This window comes from Ceratotherium simum, chromosome 24, assembly GCF_057802395.1.
Source record: "Ceratotherium simum simum isolate JZ-2026a chromosome 24, ASM5780239v1, whole genome shotgun sequence".
NCBI lineage: Eukaryota > Metazoa > Chordata > Mammalia > Perissodactyla > Rhinocerotidae > Ceratotherium > Ceratotherium simum.
In genome coordinates this window covers 46,046,654-46,070,357 of record NC_141923.1, presented here as the reverse complement: position 1 = coordinate 46,070,357, position 23,704 = coordinate 46,046,654, and the positions used below count along the sequence as shown (strand labels likewise).

General features: G+C 35.7%; 1 protein-coding gene across 16 annotated transcripts in view; it reads left to right on the top strand.

Moving 5' to 3' along the window:
• The window catches only part of KTN1 (kinectin 1), a 102,185-nt gene that overhangs the window by 9,408 nt on the left and 69,073 nt on the right, over positions 1–23,704 (top strand). For 9 of the 16 annotated variants that reach the window (XM_087448476.1, XM_087448472.1, XM_087448475.1 and 6 more), the window contains 2 exons: positions 5,606–5,707; positions 22,986–23,537. In XM_087448476.1, the coding sequence (XP_087304602.1) occupies positions 23,015–23,537 (523 nt within the window). In that variant the 5' untranslated portion in view covers positions 5,606–5,707; positions 22,986–23,014. Of the gene's footprint in view, positions 1–5,605; positions 5,708–15,277; positions 15,327–20,538; positions 20,760–22,985; positions 23,538–23,704 lie in introns of those variants that run through there. The other 7 variants (XM_087448463.1, XM_087448464.1, XM_087448469.1 and 4 more) reach the window with 5 other exon arrangements.

The following is a 23,704-nucleotide window of genomic DNA, read 5'->3' as shown; positions in this document are numbered from 1 at the left end:
ATTTTTTCCTTTTTCTTGAATAGCTGTTCCTTTCTGTTGGGTGGTTTTTCTTTTTGATTGATAGCAGTTCTTTATATGTTCTGAATACTCATTCTTTGCTGATTGTGTATTACAGATGTCTTCTTCCACTTTGTGGCTTGTCTTCTCACTTTCTTATGGTCTTTGTTAATAAAAGTTAAAAATTTTAATTTAGTTGAATTTATCAGTATTTTCATGTTATGATTTATACTTTGTGTCTTGTTTAAGAAACTCTTCCCTATCTCAAGGTTATAAAGATATTCTTGCATGTTGTCTTAAAAAATTTTATAAACTTAAAAAGTTTTTTCACAATTCTTTATCTGGAATTGATTTTTTTTTCTTCCCTTTTATGCTGCTGTTTTCTTTTCTCCATAATTCCACTGTTTAGCATTTCAGTTTGTTTTTTTTAAGGACTGAAATGTGGGAATTTAGTAGATGCTTTGAAATGATTCTTTGAGTTATTACTTTTATGCACTGTCCACACCTTGCTTTTAGAGTCATAAGAATGTAATTATGTAAGAATGTTAAAATATGGATAGAGTTATTCAGTAAACTTTGAAGTCTCCACTCCCCCCCCACCCCGCATGACATTCTAGGAGATTTGTAAACTTCTCAAAGTGATGCCACTGTTTGCATGTGGTTTTCTTAAGTTGTTATGGACATTTGTTGTGAAACAGTCTGGTTAATTATTTCCTTAAAGCAGCAGCTCTTTGTGCTTGGTAGTTTGCAGTTTCACCACAGTGTGCACTATGAGCGTGGATGAACTTCTGTATACCCAGTTAGTACTCAGTATACATATAATCCGAGGATAGATCTCTCTTCAGTTTTGGAAATTCTCAGCTCTTTAAATATTGCTTCTGTTATTCTATTCTCACTTTTCTTCTCTTGATAAACCTATGTTGAAGTCCCTTAAGTTTATCCTTTGTGTATCTTAATCGCTCTTTCAATTTTTTTCTCTTTATTTTTCTATGCCTCCTACTAGGTGAATTCAGTACTGTGTAGCAATTTACCAATTTTTCTTTTACTTTGTCCATTCTAGGGTTTATTCGGTCTATTGAATCTATATGCCAGTATCTACAATTTTCATTTCTTAGATTTGGAATTGCTTTTTCATGTACGCTTGTCTGTTTCACTTCTGTTTTTGTTTTATAACCTTTTTGCTACTTTATAAAAAGACTCCCTTATCGCTCTGACATCTTCAACGTGTTCAAATTTAAAAGTCTTTGTCAGACTGTTCATAAAACTAGTATCATCAGGTGTGAATTCACGTGTCTGTTGATTTTTTTTTTTCTCATCAAATTTCTTCTTGTGTTTTGGATTATTTTTTAAGCTTATTTTCAGCTTTTTTTTTTGTTTGTTTTTACCTTTTCTCCCTCAGTGATCATTCCCCCCCTCCCCGCCCCGAGAATTATTTATTTGTTTTTCAACTTTTTCTACCTGGCCCATTGTGCCTCTAGTTGCAAACTAGGTCTGTTATGGAACAGTAAAAAAACCAAAGTGGAGAGAAGTATTTATAATATGCAATCATATACTAAGGGAGATGAAAATGTGTGTATATATATTGCTCATATTAAAAGTAGAAGAGTATTGAGTGAAATCTAAAAAATGCTGGTTACTTATAGGGGAGAGAAGCACAGTATAGAAGAGCACAGGGGTACAATCTGTGCTTTGAATTTTTCTTTTTCTTTAGACTTGACTTTGGAGCCATGTAAATATTTTACATAATTATTAAAAAAAATTTAAAAAAATCCCTAAAAATCATAAATAAAATAAAACAAATGAATCTTATGTGTATTCACTTGGTGGACACCAGAGTGAAACTATGCCAAGTGACTTTAAAACACGATAACTTGACTGTTTATCCCCGTTGGCATATACCTTGGGCAGAGAGTGGAGGAAGGATAACAAAAAAGGAAAACAATTCTTGAACTACTATAATCATAATCTTGGTGGTAATATGTATGTTGTTATTCCAATACTGTGTAATATATGTATTGTGAACTGAAGGAAATGAGTGATTATGTTGGTATTGTTGAAAACTGAGATTTTTGGCATGGTTGAAAGCAGATGTGGTTTTAAGGTCAGTGAAATTAAGTAAAAACGCCATGGTACTAAATTTGGGTAGAAGCATCTGTATGCATTCATGCAGAAATTTAGCTTATTAAAAATATTTGCATTTTCTGGCCCTGTTGACTAAAAAGGCCTAGAAACAATGACCAACCCAGTAGCGAAAAGCAATCCTGGTGCCCACATTGTGGTCTTTAAATACCTTTTCACAATAAAAGTCACTAGAGCTCAAAATGGGCATTTTCAACCTTAAGGCAGGAAATGTATGGGATGAGCCTGCATATTAATTATCTATTTCTGTGTAACAATATTACCACAAGCTTAGGGGCTTAAAACAACACACGTTTATTATACCACGGTTTCCGTGCATTAGGAGTCTGGGCACTGCTTAGCTGGGTCCTCTTGTACAGGGTTTCACAAAGCTGCTATTATGGTGTTGACTAGGGCTGGGGTCTCATCTGAGGCTCAGCTGGGGAAAGATCTGCTTCTAAGTTCACATGGTTGTTGGCAGCCTTCAGTTCCTTGAAGGTGGCCCAACAGAAAGTTCTTAACAACTTGACGCGTGACCCTTTCCTTAGGCAGCTTACAGCGTGGCAGCTTGCTTCTTCAAAGCCAGTAAGAGAGTGTCCTAGTAACAAGGGTTACAGTCTTATGTAACATAATCATGTACATGTGATCACTTATATCCTGTCACCTTTGCCATATTTTATTGATTAGAAGCAAGTCACAGGTTCCACTCACACTTAATGGGAGGAGATTGCACAAGGGTGAGAACACCAGGAGGCAGGGACTGGGGGGGCACCCTAGAGTCTGTTTGCCACAGCCTAGAGCATCTTATCAGAAAGCAATAGAGCGACCAAAAACTATGAGGGTAGTGTCAGAACAGCCCAGGAGCTATCTTGAGTGAGATCTCATTGGCCAAAAAGGGGACAATTTGAAATCAATAAAGATAATAACTAATGAATTGAAATAAATCAAATATGTTTAATCTGTGAGTTTGTAATGATAGTAAAACGTTAAAAAAAAAACCCTGATTAGCTGCTGTTGGAGCAACTCATTTTGACAACTGCTAAATAAATAGAAGTAAGCATTTATCCTATTTTTCTTATGATTTGTATCTCAGAGTAATCAAATAGGTCATGAGAGAAGTTTCTTTCTATAGATGTATTCTACCTAATAAAGAGTGATAGACTTAGAGTATCATCATCTTGCTTCCCCTAATGAATAACGTTTAGGCAAAGATCACCAATCTTGCTCTGCTAATGTCACAAAGAGAAAGACATCCAGACATTAGGTACATCTTTTTAGAAGTATGCCGCGCTGTCTGTGCCTTACTCTTGCGCTAAACTCTTAATTCTGCATCTGATCTAGCTGTTAAATTTAACTACCAATTTATAGGAAGTAGAAAAGACAAAAAAAACTTCTTAAACACTATGAGGATACCATCAACAAAATTCATACTGGGAATCTCGACAGGACCAACTATCTGGTTTTTCCAACCCCAAATCCTAAGAATTGCAAGAAACTGAAGAATAAAAAGGGGTGATAAATGAAAAGAGACAAGAAATAAATAACACAGAATAACAAAAAATATTTACAAAGCAGTTGGGGAAATGTGAATACTGGCTTGATATTTGATATTAAGGTCTTATTGTTAATTTTAAATTTGCTGTGAGACTGGGTATTTTGTCCACTTTCCTCTCCAGGCTCAGAGCAGAAGTTATAGCTCTAGGTAATAGGTTTGCAGGCTGATTATTTTTCATACATCTTCTTTCTCCTCTGCTCCCCTCCTTTTCACTTTTCCTCCTCCTTCCCATCCGCCTGAGCTGTACAAATACTATTCCTATCCCCAGCCCTTGGCGTCGAGAAGCAAACCTGTTTCTGTTCCCTTGCTGTTCCCTGTAGGAGCTGAACTTCTGACCTTTTGCCTACTATAGAGCCAGTATCCAGCCATCTTCCCCTTTCTTTCTTCCCTACACTCCATTTTAGGTATAGATTACTATTTTGAATTTTTATTGTTTCTGACTCAGGGAGATGTTTATCTTAGTTTTCAGTTCAGCTATCTTTTTTTTGATAATCTTTTATATTTCACCTATCATTTTAAATGTTTAGAATACAAGCATCCTTATTGGAAGTCTTCATCTTCATTTCTACCTATTATAATCTTATTTGTTTTTTGAAGCTTAGCTCACTGTATTCTGAGTGCTCTAGTTTAGTCATCTGTTCCCTTCCTTTGCTCAAATCTGACCTCTTGTTGGGTTTTATTCAACTCTATAGAACAAATCTGATTTTAGTATCACACTAATTTGTTATGATTATAAAATTAAATTCCTTAAGCCTTGAAGTGTGATTCTTGTTCCTGCTTGCTGATCTCTCTTATCCTATGTTTCTTTAGTCTTTTTGGGAGTACAGGTATCCTTTGCTAGTCCAACTCAGACTGAATAATGTTTTCTTTTTTGAGGTGCGACTGGTATCCCTTGCTATCTGAACTCTTGCTTGTTGTCTCAAACTCAGGAACCAAATGTACCTATCCTTTCTTTTATGATTTCAATTTGTTCTTGAAAAGCCTGCTGCTAAGTGAAAAGCTGTTACATGAAAACGTATTTCCATTAATTTTCATGGGAAATTATGCTGTGTTCCATCTCAACCAACCAATTTTCCACATAAGAGAATATAATCTAGGGGCCAGCCCGGTAGCACAAGCGGTTAAGTGCGTGCACTCTGCTGCGGTGGCCCGGGGTTCGCCGGTTCGGATCCCGGGCGTGCACCGATGCACTGCCTGGCAAGCCATGCTGTGGTGGCGTCCCATATAAAGTGGAGGAAGATGGGTATGGATGTTAGCACAGGGCCAGTCTTCCTCAGCAAAAAAAGAGGAGAATTGGCAGATGTTAGCACAGGGCTGATCTCACAAAAAAAAAAAATAAATAAATAAATAAATAAAGGGTACATTTAAAAAAAATATAATCTAGCAATGAAGAGTTTATTTAAGTATAAACAACAATTTGAAAATAAATAAATACACTTTGAACATTAAAATGTAGTATAAAATGAAGGCATATTCTACTTGTCAAAGGAAGAGAAAACTTGGTGGTGGTTGGTGGAGTGTCATTATTTGGACAGTCTGTTCTTTTTGTACCATCTTCTTCACTAGTTTGAACCTTTCGAAGCTCAGAGTTATCTTGCATTTAGTCTGCACTTAAAAGTCAAATTGTGGCACAGGTAAGTACCTTTAGCGGGAAGTAAAGGCCAAACACGAGTCCCTTAAGCAGTGTGGAAATAGAACACAGGCAGAAAAGACTGAAGAGAGGTAGGAGGTTCTAGCTCTGCATCCCTCTTGCTTGGCATATGTACACAAAGCAAAATGTTCTGGGTTCCTCCAAACGTGTGCATTGCATCAATACATCTGATGTATTCCAACTGGAAACCATTGTGTTGAATAAATCATTGAGTGTGTCTTTGGCTGAAATTATAATGTTGAAATTTCATTCTTTATAGAATATTTATTGTGTGTATGTTTTAGGTGAACAATCACTAACACCAAAAAAGGCCATTGTTTGAAAAGTAGTACTTTTCAAGTGCCATTTTGCTGAAAACCGGTTAACTGGACAATTCATTATGTGAGGTAAGTCAGTAGACTGAGGTAGCATAGTATGCCTACTTATCTGACTCGCTATTGGAATTCCTGCTGTTCCAGCTAGGGAACTGAAAGAGTTTAGTAACAAAGGATAAAATAAAAATCTTATTTTATGAAACATTATTTAGTTGGTTTGTCCTTTGTTCTCCTCTTTCGAGATATCCTTGTGTTCAACACATCATTACAAGCTGGCAAGCTTGTCTTATCATTATCCTAGTAATTGATTAAAATCTTAGTAAGGTCAGGCAAAGAACAGAGCCTTTGATACAGGATTAAGATACTTTCTAAACCATTAATTGGCAGCTTTGGGATATGATCATTGAACCTTTTAAATTATTCCCTGATTTCTCCTACTATTCAGCCATGTTTGGTACTTATCTATCTTGTCTCAAAGGATAGCTTGTCTACTTTATCAAGTGTTCTGTCCAAGTCAGACATTCCTATAATATGTTTGGGGTTTTCCTGATTTAGTAAGCCTTTTATATATATAGAAAAAAGAGAGGCATTGGAATGACTTGTTTAGAGTAAATAACTTTTGATGCTCCTAAGTTTTTCAGTTAGCCATGTTGTCTGGATTTACCCACAGTAAATTCACCACTTTTAGTTTGCCTACTCTCTGCTATTTTAAGTACATGACAGCTTTTACTTTTTTTTTTTTTTTTTTTTAACTCTTCAGGCATCTTCTAATAGTGGGGAGAACAGAAGCCTTTCATGGATCTTGAAATGTAGGATTGTGGCAGCTGTGTACTGTCTCTTGAAGGCAGTATCTATAGTTGCATGGTTCTTGAGGTTGTTGTGTAAAGGTGGTTTCTAAGCAGTGTCCAGAGCAAATGGCCATAGGATAGGGGCCTCTACTTGTGGCTGCATTTTATTTTTTTCCGGCCTTATAGAGATATAATTGACATGTAACGTTGTGTAAATTTAAGGTGTACAATGTGACGATTTGGTATATTGCAAAATGGTTACCACAATAAGGTTAGTTAACACATCCATCACCTTGCATAGTTACTCTTTTTTTGTGTGTGATGAGAACTGTTAAGATTTATTGTATTAGCAACTTCCAAGTATATAATACACTATTGTTAACTGTAGTCACCATGCTGTACATTACATCTCCAGAATTTATTCATCTTATAATTGGAAGTTTGTATCTTTGACCACCTTCATGAATTCCCCCTGCCTCCCCTTTGCAGCCGTTGATCTACTCTCTGTATCTATGAGTTTGGTTTTTTAATCTTCCATATATGGTGGAAAAGATCATCTGGTGTTTGTCTTTCTTTATCTGACTTATTTCACTTAGCATAATGCCTCAAGGTCCATCCATGTTGTCGCAAGTGGCAGGATTTCCTTCTTTTTTTGTGGCTGAATAATATTCCACTGTACATATACATACTACATTTTCTTTATCCATTCATCTGTTGACTAACACTTAGGTTGTTTCCATGTCTTGGCTGTTGTAAATAATGCTGCAGTGAACATGGGGGTGCAGATATCTCTATGAGATAGTGATTTCATTTCCATTGGATATATACACAGAAGTGGGATTGCTGGATTATATGGTAGTTCTGTTTTTAATTTTTTGAGGAATCTCCATACTGTTTTACACAGTGGCTGTACCAATTTATGTTTCCACCAACAGTGCGCAGGAGTTCCTTTTTCTCCACATCCTTGCCAGCATTTGTTATCTCTTGTCTTTTTGATAATAGCCAGTCTGACAGTTATGAGGTGATATCTCATTGTGGTTTTGATTTTCATTTTCCTGATGATTAGTGATATTGAGCGCCTTTTCATGTACCTGTTGGCCATTTGTATGTCTTTTGGAATGACGTCCAGCCCATTTTTTAATTGGATTATTGGTTTTTTTGCTATTGAATTGTATGAGTTCCTTATATATTTTGGATATTAACTCCTTATCCGATATATGGTTTGCAAATATTTTCTCCCGTTCCATGGGTTACCTTTTCATTTTGTTGTTTCTTTTACTGTGCAGAAGCTTTTTAAGTTTCACGTAGACCCATTTGTTTATTTTTGCTTTTGTTGCTGTGCTTTTGGTGCCATATCCAAAAAATCCTTGCCAAGACCAATGTCAAGGAACTTTTTCCCTATGTTTTCTTCTATGAGTTGTACGGTTCAGGTCTTAACATTTAAGTCTTTAATCCATTTCGAGTTAATTTTTGTGAGTGTTGTAAGATAGGGGTCCAGTTTCATTCGTTTGCATGTGAATATCCAGTTTTGCCAACACCTTTTGTTGAAGAGACTATCCTTTATCCATTGGGTATTCTTAACTCCCTTGTCAATTATTAGTTGACCATATATGTGGGGTTCATTTCTGGACTCTTGATTGTGTTCCATTGGTTTATGTGTCTATTTCTATGCCACTACTGTACTGTTTTGATATACTATACTATACTTTGATATACGTACTATAGCTTTGTAGTTTAGTTTGAAATCAGAAGTGTGATGATGCTTCCAGCTCTGATCACTTTGGCTATTTGGAGTCTTTTGTGCTTCAATACGAATTTTAGGATTGTTTTTTGTATTTCCGTAAAAAATATGCCATTGGAATTTTGATAGAGACTGCGTTGAATCTATAGCTGTATGGCTTTGGGTAATATGGGCATTTTAACAATATTAATTCTTCCCATCTGTGAACACGTGATATCTTTCCATTTATTTGTGTCTTCTTCAGTTTCTTTCATCAGTGTCTTATAATTTTCACTGTACAGATCTTTCACTTCCTTGGTTACATTTATTCCTAAGTATTTTATTGTTTTTTGGTGCTATTATGAATGGCATTGTTTTCTTGTGGCTGTATTTTAGATTTCTCATAACTGATCACCTTTGAACCTCTTAAGTCGTATTTCTGTTGTCTGGAAGGGAGTCTTTGCAGTCACAAATTTTGAAGGTCCCTGTCTACAGTGTTTCAGTATGTTAACTAGATAATTTATAAACCAACTTAAAGAATGTGGGAATTCAGTTGGTGAAATCCCAGACACTTACTTTTTTTCTTGGAGGTTGTTCTTAGCAAGATAACTTCTCTCACTGTTTTTTGCTTAGGTTGCTTATTGGGAGTGATGTCAAAAGAATAGAGTCAACAGCAAACAAAACTTTTTTTTTTGGCTGTTGTGTAGGTTTAAATATTTGTTAAAATACAGAAGTTGTACTTGTTTCCAATTCATGGTAATTTTATCTGAACTTTTAAAAAATTTTCTGTTATATTTTCCTTTTGCAGCTTTAAGAACATTATATTAAAGTCCATGTCGTGATAAAAAGTCCTTGATTTTGTGTTTCAGAGTACTGATGGACACAAATAGGATTGATGTATACTGTATTTATGAAGGTTTATTTTGAAAGAAAATCCAAAGAAAGGGATGCTACATGTATAAAGTTATTTATATTTTGAAGTTATATTATGAAGTAGACCTTTTTTTTTTTTTTCCTATATTTGTGCTGGTTGCCTTTTAGTCAATTAAAATTTGACAGTGGTATTCGTTGAGTGCTGTGTTGGGCTCACAGATAGTAGGTGGGAGAGAACATACGGATCAGTAGGAGAGTCACTCATTTGGTATGTTAAACTTTCAATGGTATAAAGTAAACCTTGAATAATAAATAAAAAAAATCTTCAGTGAACGTTTTTTAAAACCATAGTTCTCAAGGTACAATTTCACAGAACGGTATAAGATTGTGAATATAAAAGCAAATGTTGCTTAATTTCACTGAATGGGAATATTTCTTTTCTTTTTTCTTTGATGAGGAAGATTAGCTCTGAGCTAACATCCGTTGCCAGTCCTCCTCTTTTTACTGAGGAAAATTGGCCCTGGGCTAACATCCGTGCCCATCTTTCTCTGCTTTGCATGTGGGATGCCTGCCATAGCATGGCTTGATAAGCAGTGCATAGGTCCCTACCTGGGATCCGAACCTGTGAACCCAGGGCCGCTGAAGCAGAGCCCGTGAACTAACCACTATGCCACTGGGCCAGCCCCCAATATTTCTTAATTTTTAAAGATTCTTTAACTTTACCACGGGTTAATAATAAATTTATTAACAGAAGTAATGTTCCAGAAAAATATGAAAATGAAAATAATATAAGCAGTTTCCTTGCCCTATGTTAGTTCCTTAATTTGTATGTACTTGCAGTTTGTGTGTAAGATTTTGCTATTTGTTCACAATTTTGTTGTTTGTGTAGACTTTTTATGTATTTAGACTTTTGTATGTCTTTTTGCTTTCTCTTAGAGGTGGGAATTTGATTGTGGAATGATATTAACATAAAAATTGACATGTAGGCTGTAGAAGTGTAGAAATTGAAATGTAGACTGCGGAATAGATTGTACGGTCTTGGAAGAAATAATCAGGCTTTTACTATGATTTAATTGGTGTACTTGATTGTAAAGTCCTGTCAAGTTTTGTCCTAATTTTTTATGGCTTTGTCCGTGGAAGCTCTGAACACTGTAATTGAAGGGCCAGAAAGAGAAAATTCTTTGCTAGTACTTTTTCCACTGGCTTCCTGAAAAGTTTATTGGGAAAAAGGTGAGCTGTAATCCCTGTTGAAAGAGTTTTGTAATATTCTCAGTCATATTCTGGCAGGAAGAGGTATTGCTCATTTACAAAAACTACGATCTGGATTATTAAATTTCAGATAAAGCATTTTTGATTGTTTGTTAAGTTAAGAATCAGTTGTGTTTGTTACACATAGCTGACAGACTTACTGCTTCTGAAAACTGAGTATTCCAGTGTTTAGCTGGATCTGGAATTCTATGTTCATGGTCATTGTTTCTGTGGAGATTTTATTCCATTAACCTTTGGCTTCTATGGCTGAGAAAACAATTATTTATAAAAAATTAGACTTTAAATAATGTCTAATTTTATTCCTTTATAGGTAAGTTTTTCTATGTTGCTTTTAAGACCTGCTTTGCATCTTTTGTTATATACAGTTTTACTACACATATGTTTATGTATAATTCCTTTTTTTAAATTCTGTCCAAATTTTGTTGCCCTTCTGGAATTGGAAGGTTTATATCTTTGAACAGTTTTTGAAAATTTTCGGCCATTATCTCATCAAATACTACCTTTCTTGGTTCTTTTCTCTCCTTGAATTCCCATTTAACTATGGGACCTTCTCATCTCTCCTTCATGTCTATTAGTTTTTTTTCATATTTTCTCTAACATATTCTTTTGTGCTGCATTGCCAGTTTTTATCAGATCTATCTTTGATAATTCTTCAACTGTGCATCATTATCAGTCCATTTAGTTTTTAATGTTGACATGTCTGTGTATTCACATAGGTGTGTGAATGCTAACACAATTTACAGTTTCTTTACTTCTTTCTTTTTTTATTTTTACTTTTTTATTTTGTTGTGAGGAAGATCGGCCCTGAGCTAACATCTGCCAATCCTCCTCTTTTTGCTGAGGAAGACCGGCCCTGTGCTAACATCCATGCCCATCTTCCTCTACTTTATATGCGATGCCTGCCACAGCATGACCTGACAAGCAGTGCGTCGGTGCGCGCCGGGATCCGAACCGGGGAACCCCGGCCCAGCGCAGCACAGCGCGCGCACTTAACCGCCTGCGCCACTGGGCCTGCCCCTCTTTATTTCTTTCTAATCTCTCTGGTCTTTTATGTGAGTGTTTTATTCTTTTTCCAGGTGTCAGATTTCTTTTATCCTTCTAATAGCTGAAAAAATATTTTTTATAGTCTCTCACTATCTGGAATTCTTGGGCATATAATCCCTGTTTGTATCTAATTGCTTTTTAAAAATCTCAGTTTTATGTACCTGTCTCATTTCCACTTCCCCAACTTGCAGCCCAGAGCCTTCTGTCTTAGCCTTAAATGGCTGTTAACACTTTCAGTTCCTATTTGATATTTCCCCTGCCCCAGGATTTCCCTTAATTTCCAGAAAACTTGCCCATTTTATTTATTTCTTTGTGAGGAAGATCAGCCCTGAGCTAACATCTGATGCCAATCCTCCTTTTTTTTTTTTTTTTTGCTGAGGAAGGCTGCCCCTGGGCTAACATCCGTGCCCATCTTCCTCTGCTTTATATGGGATGCCACCATAGCATGGCTTGACAAGTGGTGTGTCAGTGTGTGCCCGGGATCCGAACCTGCCAACCCCGGGCCATGGAAGTGGAGCGCATGCACTTAACCACTACGCCACTGGGCCGGCCCCAAAACTTGCCCATTTTAAAGCAAAACAAGTTTTGTTATATTCAGTTGGAAGAGTTTTCACTCATATTGCTAAAAATGAATTCCTCAAATTAGTTTTTAAGTCATGATTTAATTTATAATTTAAAAATTTAATAAATTTAAATTATAAAAGGAATATTGTGCATGGTGGGAAAACGTAGACATTCTGAAGGATATAAAGTGAAAAGTTATCAGAAAGGTCCTCAGAAGTCACCATAGAGTTAATGGTTTATACTGTGTCCTTCCAGGAGTTTTAAAGCATGTAAAAGCATGACTCTGTCACATAAAACAGAATTTTCTCTCTATACTGTTCTGCAACTTGCTTTTTATGTGTGTTTGGTTCATTTGCAATAGTTTTTGAATGTCTTCCTATATTCCATGTGGAGCGCTACTGCAAGCTTATTTAGTTATTTCCCTAATGCTGGACATATGTTCTTTGTAGTTTCATAAAGTTACATTGCTAACAGTGAACATGCTTGAGTATATCTTTGTATTTGTGTGACAATATCTGTAAAATAAACTATTTTTCTCTGAAGAGTATGCAGTATTTTTGTACTTTAAGATTTTTCCAAATTTCTGTCTAAGGAGATTTCACTAGTTATAATCAAACTAACACTGTGTGAGAATACTGGTTTTCATACTCCTTGGCCAATGCCTAATTTTTTTTTAGACAGTTTTATTGAGATATAATGACATAGAATAAACTGCACATGTTTAAAGTGTACAGTATGATAAATTTTGACATGTGTACACCCGTGAAACTATCACTGCAATCAAGATAGTGAACATATGTATCACCTCCAAAATTTCCTCGTGCGCATTTGTATTCCGTCATTCCCACATCTTTCAGCCCTGTGAACCTAAGTGGAAAAGAGGTAGCATATTGTTTTAATTTGCATTTCTTTAATGTGACTGAGGTTGCGTTTAAAAAAAATATGTTTATTGGATATCTTTTTCTTCTGGGAACCTTTAAGCATGTCCTTTAACCATTTTTCTCTTGGGTTCATCTTTTTCCCACATTTTAAGTGATATTTGCAAGTTAAGGCAAGCAGACCTTTGTTATTTTTTTTAGTTTGTTACTTATTTTTTGCCATAAAATCTTTATAATGTTTTCTAGTCAGATTTCCCAGTCTTTTCCTTTATGGCTCTGGGTTTTACATGAGACATAGAAAAGCCTTTTATGAAAGAGGATTATTTTTAAAATGCAAAGCAATACATTGTGTCTTCTAGTTCTTTCATGGTTTAATTTTTTATTTATTTATTTTTTTTGCTGAGGAAGATTTGCCCTGAGCTAACATCTGTTGCCAATCTTCCTTCCTCTTTTTTTTCGCCTGAGGAAGACTACCCCTGAGTTAACATCTGTGCCAGTCTTCCTCCATTTTATATGTGGGACACCGCCACAGCATGGCTGATGAGTGGAGTAGGTCTGTGCCTGGGATCTGAACCCGTGAACCCAGGCTGCTGAAGTGGAGTGTGCGGAACTTCAACCACTCGGCTACCGGGCCAGGCCCCTTGGTTTAATTTTTTAACCTTTAAAACCCTGATCCATATGTAATTCAAGTAGGGGCTTAACTTCCTGCCAAAATGGCTGTCGTTTGTGCCAGTGCTACTTATTAAATAATCTATATTTTTTACTTATTAATTTGAAATGACCTGTTGATTATATACTAAATTTTTCGTATGTATTCGGGGCCACTTCTATTGTGTTTATTTGACTGTTCTTGGGCAAGTTTTGAAAATTCTTGTTTCATAAGTGAAGCTTAAGCTTCTTCAATAGTTCCCTAGAGTCTTTTTGGATAGTATTTGACTTTCTTTTCTTGTTATTTACATTTCATGTTGAGTTTGTGAAATGATGTTTTAAAGTATTAAGTCTTTTCTGGAAATAGGCAAGAATAAATGTAACGTTTTATCATTTTAGTACTTTCATTGTTGAGTGACCTCAGGTGATGCACCTATAGGTTATTTTATTAGTATATTATGTTTAACATCCTAGTCAAACTTTCCTAAAGGAGGACAGATTCTAAGTAGCTTTTCTGTTTGCTAGTAAATTTAGTTGATACTAGACATCAGTTATTAAGACTACCTTATGGTAGTAGGATTGGACAGATTTGGTGAGGTTAGGGCAGATAGAGGGCCACAGGGAGAAGTTACAAGGAGATAACATTTTTGGATCAAAACTAGGAAGAATGTTCTAACATTTTTCTAAAGATATGAAAGGGGCTTATGGGAAGTGCTCATCCCTGGTTTTCAAGCATAGGCTCACTGACCATTGAGCTGGGTCCAGTCTCTGGGTGGCTGGTTGGTTTAGATGGCTCTTTCCAACTCAGAAATTTTGTGAGAAAGGAAAGTTAGGTCAAGATTGTAGATTTTAGGAGGAGAACGTCTTCTGTATATGGTATAGCTGTTTTACAGTTACGTTATTGGTATGAATTTTGTGTTCTAATGTTAATCTTTGAACAGTTTTGATAATTTATGTTCTTTGGAAAAGATTTTCTGTATTGATTTTAAATACTGAGGATTTAAAATGTGTTAAGTTTTTGGTATTAAAGCTTTTAATTTGTTTAATTAAATTATCATGTTAGATTTCTTTACAGAATAAACTTTTAACCAGATTATCTCCTGTGGGGGTGTTTTTAAATGAGCAATGTCTTTTCCTAAGAAAGTGAGCTAGTTTGGGCTTGATGCGTAAGCAAAAGTATGAAAGATATTGGTGTAACTTTCAGCAGCTACCAGCTATGTAGATCCTTTTTAATTTCTTGGAGAAGCTGTTCAAACTGATTTATCTATTCTTATATTAAAGGAAAAAAAGTAAGTTTGGGTAAAAAAATAGAAGTTTCATGTGTTGTGATATGATACCTAATGGAGAAATTAAATTTTATTACTCATCTCTGGCATTAGTTGGATTTGTTTCAGATTGGGGTAGCGGTACTTGAGAATGGGTATTGCTGAAAGAACTTAAGGGGTGTGTTAGTAAGATGTGAGTCATAAAAATAACTATGTATTGCAGTTTAAAAGGAGATATTGCACCACAGCTTTGAGATTTCAGTGTAGTCTGTGAAGTTAATTTTAGAAAAGCTATTGTAAATGGAGTTCCCATGTCAGGCGACTCACATCTAGTTTGATTTACTAGATTATCTTGTCTTTTGGTTACTTTGGATCCTCTTTCCTTTGTTTTAAAAGATAATTTTATAATTATATTGTGGACTCTGGGGCCGTTATACTTTTGGTGTAATGACTGACTACACAATGGAAATTTAAATAAGTTTTTATATTTTATAGCCGTTTTGGGAAATGATTAGTGCTTTGTCTGTTTTTCTCATTGGTGTCTTTTTCTTACTGATTTGGAGAATCAAGTTTTTAAAAATTCTTATTTGCAGATGTAATACACTTGTAAACTTTTAAACATATACAACTGTATAAAATAAGGTGAGTCTATTTATTTTCTTGTGTTTTCAAGTACTTTATATGTTTTCTTATGTTTAAAACTTTAATCTAGATGTCTTTATTTGATTTGAATGATCCAGCCTTCCCTCTACTGATTTGAAATAATTTACGATAAACTAAATTTTTTAATCTATTTGGATCTGTTTTAGATTTTGAGTTCTGTTATTGTCTATTCTTTTATCTTTATCGCACTGCAGTATATTGCTGCCTCTCTGTAATTTTTGAGATTGTCTTCTATCTCGTAGAGTTCTATGAATGTGCACATAGAGAATAAGTGCTTTAGGATTTAGGAGAATGAGAACTAGCTCTAGGCATGGTACTTGAACTGGAAGAGTAGGACCACATTGAGGCTCAGGTTAGGTTTTTATGCTCTAGTTTATAGATACTAACCTCAGCTAGATCATAAATTCATTTAAAGTCAGCAAATCTATTTGTACAGCACTGCTAAGCATCCTGTATTCTCCATTCAAATATTTAAATTTAATTGGAGAATCAAAATGAACACAATTTATAAAGAATAAAAAATTAAGAATATGATAATTATAATGTGTTTTGTAGCACCTCCAACACCACCTTTTTCACCCTCACTCTGAACTAATAACATTGTTTCCCATTTCATTAAGAAAATAGCATTAGGAAGAGAGTTTTCACAATGTCTACACCATGTCTACCTCTCTGCCTGGGCCTGTCTTCCTTATGTTTCTGTAGATGTTTGTGCTTCCATCTAAGGCCAGTCTCTCTACTTGTACACCAAGTTCTGTTCCCTCTTGCCATTTGAAAACATTGCCCTTCACTCTGCTGCATCATCAATCTTTCCCTTTCTACTGGATCATCTTTGTCAGCATATTACCGTGCTGTAATTTCTCCTATCTTTAAAAACCAAACTGTCAACCTCGTATTCCCCTCCAGCTTCCATTTCATTTCTCTCATCCCTTCACAGGAAATCTTCTCCAAAGAGTTGTCCACATGTGCTGGAGTTCTTCTCACTTTTGAATTCATTTCGATCAGGTTGTGATCACCACCACTCTACTGCTTTGGTCAAAAAAAATTTAGTGCTTTATTATATTGCAAAAATTTATTTTTGCTTGGGATATATCTGGAATATAACATGCATACTTTATTTGATGGTTAGCAACAACACAATGCCTAATCTTAATTTTAGCAAAAAGAGTTCAGAAAATATTATAGATACTTCTGTTGTGGAATGGAAATCTGATTAAATGATACTTGTCCACCAGTAATAGACTTTTTGTCACTTTAGAATACTTCCCATAAATAAACCATTTTTCTTAAAAAGGTTACCTTGTACATTTGAAAAACAACATAGATGTGAATTTAAAGGAAGGGAAACATGGTAGAATAGTGGCATGTTTGGAATGCAAACTATTTAGATTCAGTGTGATGAGGTTACAGATAGACTTTTTTACTTGTGAACACTATTTTTACAAAGAACCTGTAATAGGAGCTTTCAGCTGAGTCTTTACAGCTACTTGTAGTAATAGTTTAACTGTATTGTACATTAAATGAAGCTCTCGTAGGCTGCTCTGAGAGCCTGTATATCTTTTAAAGGTCTGTTTGTTTAATTGTCCAGACATTATTGATTTATACAGGAACTTTTATGAAATTAAGTGTTCCTGGGTTGAAAAATACCTTTCCCTCAAGTGGTTGTTCTATACAAATGTGCCTGCTTACTTGTTTGGTGTATGTCAGTGGAAAAAAGCTGACTTTCAATGGAGATTTTAGTCTTGAATTTTTGTTATATTTTTCCTAATGGTTCTTTTGAGTTACCCCAATTGACATAATTTTATCAGGTGAAGAACAGAAGAATTTATAAAATGAGTTTTTTTGGTGTCATTTGTTTAAATAATCTTTTAGTTTGAAGAAAATAATGGCAGAAGCAAGAGTAACTGAAACACCATGGTAGTTAGAAAATAGAATTCAAAATTCTTACTTTTACTTGAAATTCAATAGTATACTGATCAGATTGCTTCAGTTTTCCCTCCCTGTAATATATAAGCAATTCTTTTATATTTATGGAAACTTTTAAAAGTGTAATATTGTACATTTGGGGTGGTTACTTAAATTTTTGTTTTAATGTAGAAGAATTTTATAAAGTTGAATAATTAGCTATACATTAAATGTATTTATAATTTCACTCTCTAAAAAATGTAATGATTCTCATTTTCCTGTAGTCTCAGACTATGTATGTATATAATTGTGCTGAACATAAATAATTTTTAGCTTTTTGTTATGTAATGTATTTTGCTACATTACACTTTTTTTTTTTTAAAGATACCTTTATTGCTCTTATCACAGGACATTCCAAGGTTCTTAGGAGATCTATGCCAGGAACAGAGTTGAAGACCAAATGTATATTTCTTATAAGTCACAATATCACACTGTGGATGTGTTTAAATCTTTTTTTTTTTTTTTTTTTGTGAGGAAGATTAGCCCTGAGCTAACATCCATGCCAATCCTCCTCTTTTTGCTGAGGAAGACCGGCCCTGAGCTAACATCTATTGCCAATCCTCCTCCTTTTTTTCCCTTTTTCTCCCCAAAGCCCCAGTAGATAGTTGTATGTCATAGTTGCACATCCTTCTACTTGCTGTATGTGGGACGCCGCCTCAGCATGGCCGGACAAGCGGTGTGTCAGTGCGTGCCCAGGATCGAACCCTGGCTGCCAGTAGCGGAGCGTGCACACTTAACTGCTAAGCCACGGGGCCGGCCCCACACTTTTTTTTTTTTTTTTTTTTGGTGAGGAAGATTAGCCCTGAGCTAACATACGTTGCCAATCCTCTTTTTGCTGAGGAAGACTGGCCCTGGGCTAACATCAGTGCCCAGTCTTCCTCTACTTTGTATATGGGATGCTGCCACAGCATGGCTTGATGAGCAGTGCGTAGGTCCGCACCTGGGATCTGAACCTGGGAACCCTGGGCTGCTGAAGTGGATTGCGCGAACTTAACTGCTATGCCACCAGGCTGGCCCACTTTTAGTTATTTTAAATGATGTGATGTTTAAATGTATGATGTTTCTGTAAATGTTCCACACTTACATAATTTCATTGCTTTACCGTTATAAATAGTGGGTTTATTGTTATGTATATAGTTTTATCCTTTTTGATTAAGCAATTCGATTGAAATTGTAAGAATTGCTCTTGATTTTATTTTTATATCGTTTAAAATTTAAGTTTCACATTATTTGTTATATTAATATAAACAGGTTGTTGAGCCTTCTGAGAAGTGTACAAAATTTAACTCAGTGATATAGTTCAATTTTTGTAAGAACAAATGTAAGTTATAGGAAGACAAGTAAATAGAATCTTAAAACTATTAACATAATACATACTCAGATGAAACATAGAACTTAATATTGTTTTTCCGTTCTGTTAACGTTTTTTCCTTTAATTTTGAGTTCTTTAGGGGTAGGGCAGGGATGAAAACTCATCTCTTATTCTAGAGCAGGATTTTTAACCTGGGATCCATCCATACCCTTCAGGGAGTCCAGAAACCTGAAATTATGTGTACGCCTTAGTGAGTGTGTACACTTTATTGTTTGTTTTGAGGGTTGGTATCTTTCATCAGTTTCTTGAAGGATTTATGTCTGAGTAAAAGATAAAAGCCACTGGTATAGAATGTAGGTTGAGAATAGTTTGGGCTTGATTTCTTATGATCCTATGGGTATCTTACTCCTGGTTCCTTTGACAGAGAAATCTGTACCACCACTGGCTGTTAATTACATTCATAGTGGAATCTATTAAGGTCAAGGTGTGATTAGGTTAAAAGGTCATTACAGAGGGAATGTGATAATATGGGAGAGATCATTAACCTTGGTTTTGCTAACTGTCATCTCAATACCTGAGCCTTTACTTGTCTCCATGTTTTATCAACTCAGCGAACATACAGTGAATTGCAGCCTGTGGACTTAGAAAATTTTCATGACCTGATTGCTATCACCTTGAGCTAAATTGACTTTGTCTCCTTCCCCTTCCTTTTATTTTTCCCTTGCCCTCCCCGCCTTTTTTAAATATTTCTGCCTGTCTTTGCCCTTCCCCCTGTTTTCTTCCCTGGATTTCATTTCTAGTCCCCTTTTGCTGCCTTTTTTCCCTCCTTATATTACTGTTACACTCATGGGTATAATGTGAAACTGGTATATTAATTCATATTGTAGCACTTATTCATTTTGCCATTTTTTAAAATAAGGAATTGAACATTTTATGAATTTCTCTTAAACTAACAAAAGTTTAAAACTAAAATAGTAAGGCAAGTGAGACTGTACCCATAATTTTGGTACAACTTCTTTTTTTTTTTTTTTTTTTTTTTTTTTAAAGATTTTATTTATTTATTTTTCCCCCAAAGCCCCAGTACATAGTTGTCTGTCATAGCTGCACATCCTTCGCTAGTTGCTGTATGTGGGACACGGCCTCAGCATGGCTGGAGGAGTGGTGCCTCGGTGCGCACCCGGGATCCGAACCCGGGCCGCCGGCAGCGGAGAGCACGCACTTAACCGCTAAGCCACGGGGCCGGCCCAAGTACAACTTCTTAATTTGTACCTTCATCTTAATAACCTGTTAAACATAAAATGCTTTGATCATACAAGTAAAATTATGATTTTGACTATTTAGCGGTATTGAATTTAACAAAAAGTCTTAGTACTTAGAGTTGTAGTAGCAATATTTTATTTTATTTATTTATTTATTTTTTTTGTGAGGGAAATCAGCCCTGAGCTAACATCCGTGCTAATCCTCTTCTTTTTACTGAGGAAGACCGGTTCTGAGCTAACATCTATTGCCAATCCTCCTCCTTTTTTACTCCCCCAAAATCCCAGTAGATAGCTGTATGTCGTAGTTGCACATCCTTCTAGTTGCTGTATGTGGGACACGGCCTCAGCATGGCTGGAGAAGCGGTGCGCCGGTGCGCGCCTGGGATCCGAACCCGGGCCGCCAGTAGTGGAGCACGCGCGCTTAACCGCTAAGCCACCGGGCTGGCCTGCAATATTTTATTGAGTTGATATTTGCTAAGTTAACCCATTCTGATGTTGGATATTTTCTGTCTCTTTCAGTTTTTCGTATTCTATGTAATGTTGCTCTGAAAATCTTTATATATGTTTTTCCTTGCAAATTTCTTGGGATAAAGAATCAGGATTATTGGGTTAAAGGAGTGCAAACATTTTCTTTCTTTTTTTTTTTTTTTGTGAGGAAGACCAGCCCTGAGCCAACATCCGACACCTATCCTCCTCTTTTTTTGCTGAGGAAGACCGGTCCTGGGCTAACATCTGTGCCTATCTTCCTCCACTTTATATGGGACGCCGCCACAGCATGGCTTGCCAGGCAGTGCGTCAGTGCGCGCCTGGGATCTGAACCGGCGAACCCTGGGCTGCCGCAGCGGAGCGTGCCCACTTAACCGCTTGTGTCACCAGGTGTGCCCCCCAAACGTTTTCTTGACTTTAAATTTGTCTTGGTCTTCTGGTTAGACTCCTGCAGATGCAGAAAGAGAGCTCAAATGAAGGGGAATTGAATTGTGAGAAGGGGATCTCATGAAAATCCAAAGATGGGAACCATGATTTCTCCAGGCTTATATGGGACCTGGAAAAGGGAGCTAGAAAATCATCAGGACCCTGGAGGACCGAGGCTGCATATGGCTGCAGCTTGCTGTTCGTCAAGCCCTCTCTAACTTTGACTTGACGTTTTTTCAGCGTCTGTGGCTGCTACGAAGTGCCTTAGCCTCTTTTCTTCCCTAAAGCAAAAATCCGAAGAGTTCTAACTCATTGTTTTGTCCTTTTTTTTCTCTCAACTTCCGAGCTGAACAGGCTGTGTAGCCTATGGATGTTAATGTTAAAACAAGCAAAAAACAAAAGTAAAACTTGGTCTCTGCTGTTTAAAAGCATTCCTGGTTGACCAGTAACACATAGGCACAGTAAAATATGTCTAATTAATTAAAAACCTGGATAGTTCATGAATTATCAAGGAAGTATAAAGTTTCTTTTAGTATTTTGTTAGCATCTTTTCCCCTTCAACTTGTTAAAATCTTGTCTTAGTAAGTCCAAGGTTGTGTTAATACCATTTAAAAAACTGCTTATAGAAGTGGGAAATGTTATCAAGTACTGTTTCAGTCACAAAGGTTAATAGTGTGCATGATAAACAACTTTGTTCACAGGTCCCATTTCTCGCTATTTTCAGACTTAGGTTATTGCTGGTATAACTTGAATAAAGTATGAGCCACATTTTAAAGTGATATATAAATTAGTCAAAATACAAAGTTAAGTTTAATAAGCTTAAGTTTATTATGTTATCAATATAAGATTCCTAAGTCTGTCTATCTTGGCAGTTAACACAGACAGCTGTGAATAGCTTTATTTTGTTTTGGAAAATTCATGAGTCCTATTAAAATTGTTCTGGTGAAGTCTTATATTCAATAAACTCAGATTTATCCAACTTTAAAGCAGAAGTTTTCTAAGTTCTAGAATAATTCTTAGAATAATGATTCCTCTGTTTAGGGGGAATTTGGTTTCTTTAATCATTACCTGTTTTTAAGACTTCAGACCGATAATTTAAAAACTTTTAAAATTCTCAGATTTATTTGTATATTAAAGTGCAAAAGTTGACTTAACTTTGTTTAGCTTTATCTTAAGCAAGTCCTGGGGGTTGATTTCATCTGCATTACACACTTTGCTTTTTTCCACAACGAATTTGAGATGAGTTATAAGAATACAAGCCACTTTTATGTGGCTTATACGTGTTTATAGGAATATTGATATCTCGAATCTAAACATCAGAATCGTTCTTACTTTGAGGTTTAATTTTAGCTGAGACTACCCTTCAGATGAGGGATATAATGCCTATATTCAAGGCAAATCGGGTAGTCAAATCACACCCTTAGTTTCTGTAGTTATTGGGTTAATCTAAGAGTAAGGCTGATATGCTATTGATGAGGCAAAGCCTCTTTTAGCATTTGGAAAGCATGGTGATGGCCAGCTTTGTTATTGCAATATAACTTGTTTGCAGTAAGGGCTGCCTTGAGAAAAATCAAGAAAAGCATCTAATTTGTAATTTATTTTAATGCCAAATGATACATCCTAACATTTTGGTTTCGACTTTATTTTCATATCCTTGATGTATCCCACCAAATCATGAGGCTGTTAGTCACTGGAATAAAGGTGCTAGAAATTTGTGAAGGGGCTTAAATCTTTAAATGAGGGAATGAACCACCTCTATTTTCTTTGCCATTAATGAATATCCAGTGTGTTGGTAATAGTTAATGCCTCTTTATTTCCACATATAGTAGTGTTCATCAACATTGTACAGTAGAAGGAAAAAAGAAAGTGTCAAAAGTGGATATTTGAGGAAAAAAGTAATGGATGTCTAAGTTTTTTTCCTCCTATCTTTTCACATGATTTAAAAATAGTAGGATGTGTTACACCTCTTCTGTGTAACACATGTAGTAACTTTTCTAGTTACTACATATTTTTCTTTTCTACTATATTTGAATTGTAAATGGCAAAGTAATCAGGTATATGATTTAAACAACTAACTTGCTTAGATTTGTAGATCAGGTTAGATCTGAAACACCACTTGAAAGAGCAGAGGTTTTGTGTGTTTAATTTTTATAAGACTGACTCAGGTTTTTTTTTTTCTTTCACATTTAGGTTTAAAGGTCACATTAACAAAAAGCACCATGGAGTTTTATGAGTCAACATATTTTATTGTCCTTATTCCTTCAGTAGTTATTACAGTAATTTTCCTCTTCTTCTGGCTTTTCATGAAAGAAACATTATATGATGAAGTTCTTGCAAAACAGAAAAGAGAACAAAAGCTTATTCCTACCAAAACAGATAAAAAGAAAGCAGAAAAGAAAAAGAATAAAAAGAAGGAAATCCAGAATGGGAATCTCCATGAATCCGATTCTGAGAGTGTACCCCGGGACTTTAAATTATCTGATGCCTTGGCTGTAGAAGATGAGCAAGTTGTACCTGCTCCACTGAATGTGGTAGAAACTTCAAGTAGTGTTAGAGAAAGAAAGAAAAAGGAAAAGAAACACAAGCCTATACTAGAAGAGCAGGTCGCCAAAGAAAGTGATGTGTCGAAGATTCCAGGCAAAAAAGTAGAGCCTGTCCCAGTTACTAAACAGCCCAGCCCACCCTCTGAAGCAGCTGCCTCAAAGAAGAAATCAGGGCAGAAGAAGTCTAAGAATGGAAGCGGTATTATAATCTGTTCAGCTTTATCATATGATTGTGTTTGTTTTAAAAACTTTAGAGCTTGAAATTCAGATAGGTGTGCATACAAAATGTTAAATACTGAGTCTGAGATCATTATCATTTTCACTGTGTGTTTGCTTTCATTAACTTTAATTGCTGATAGGGGTAAT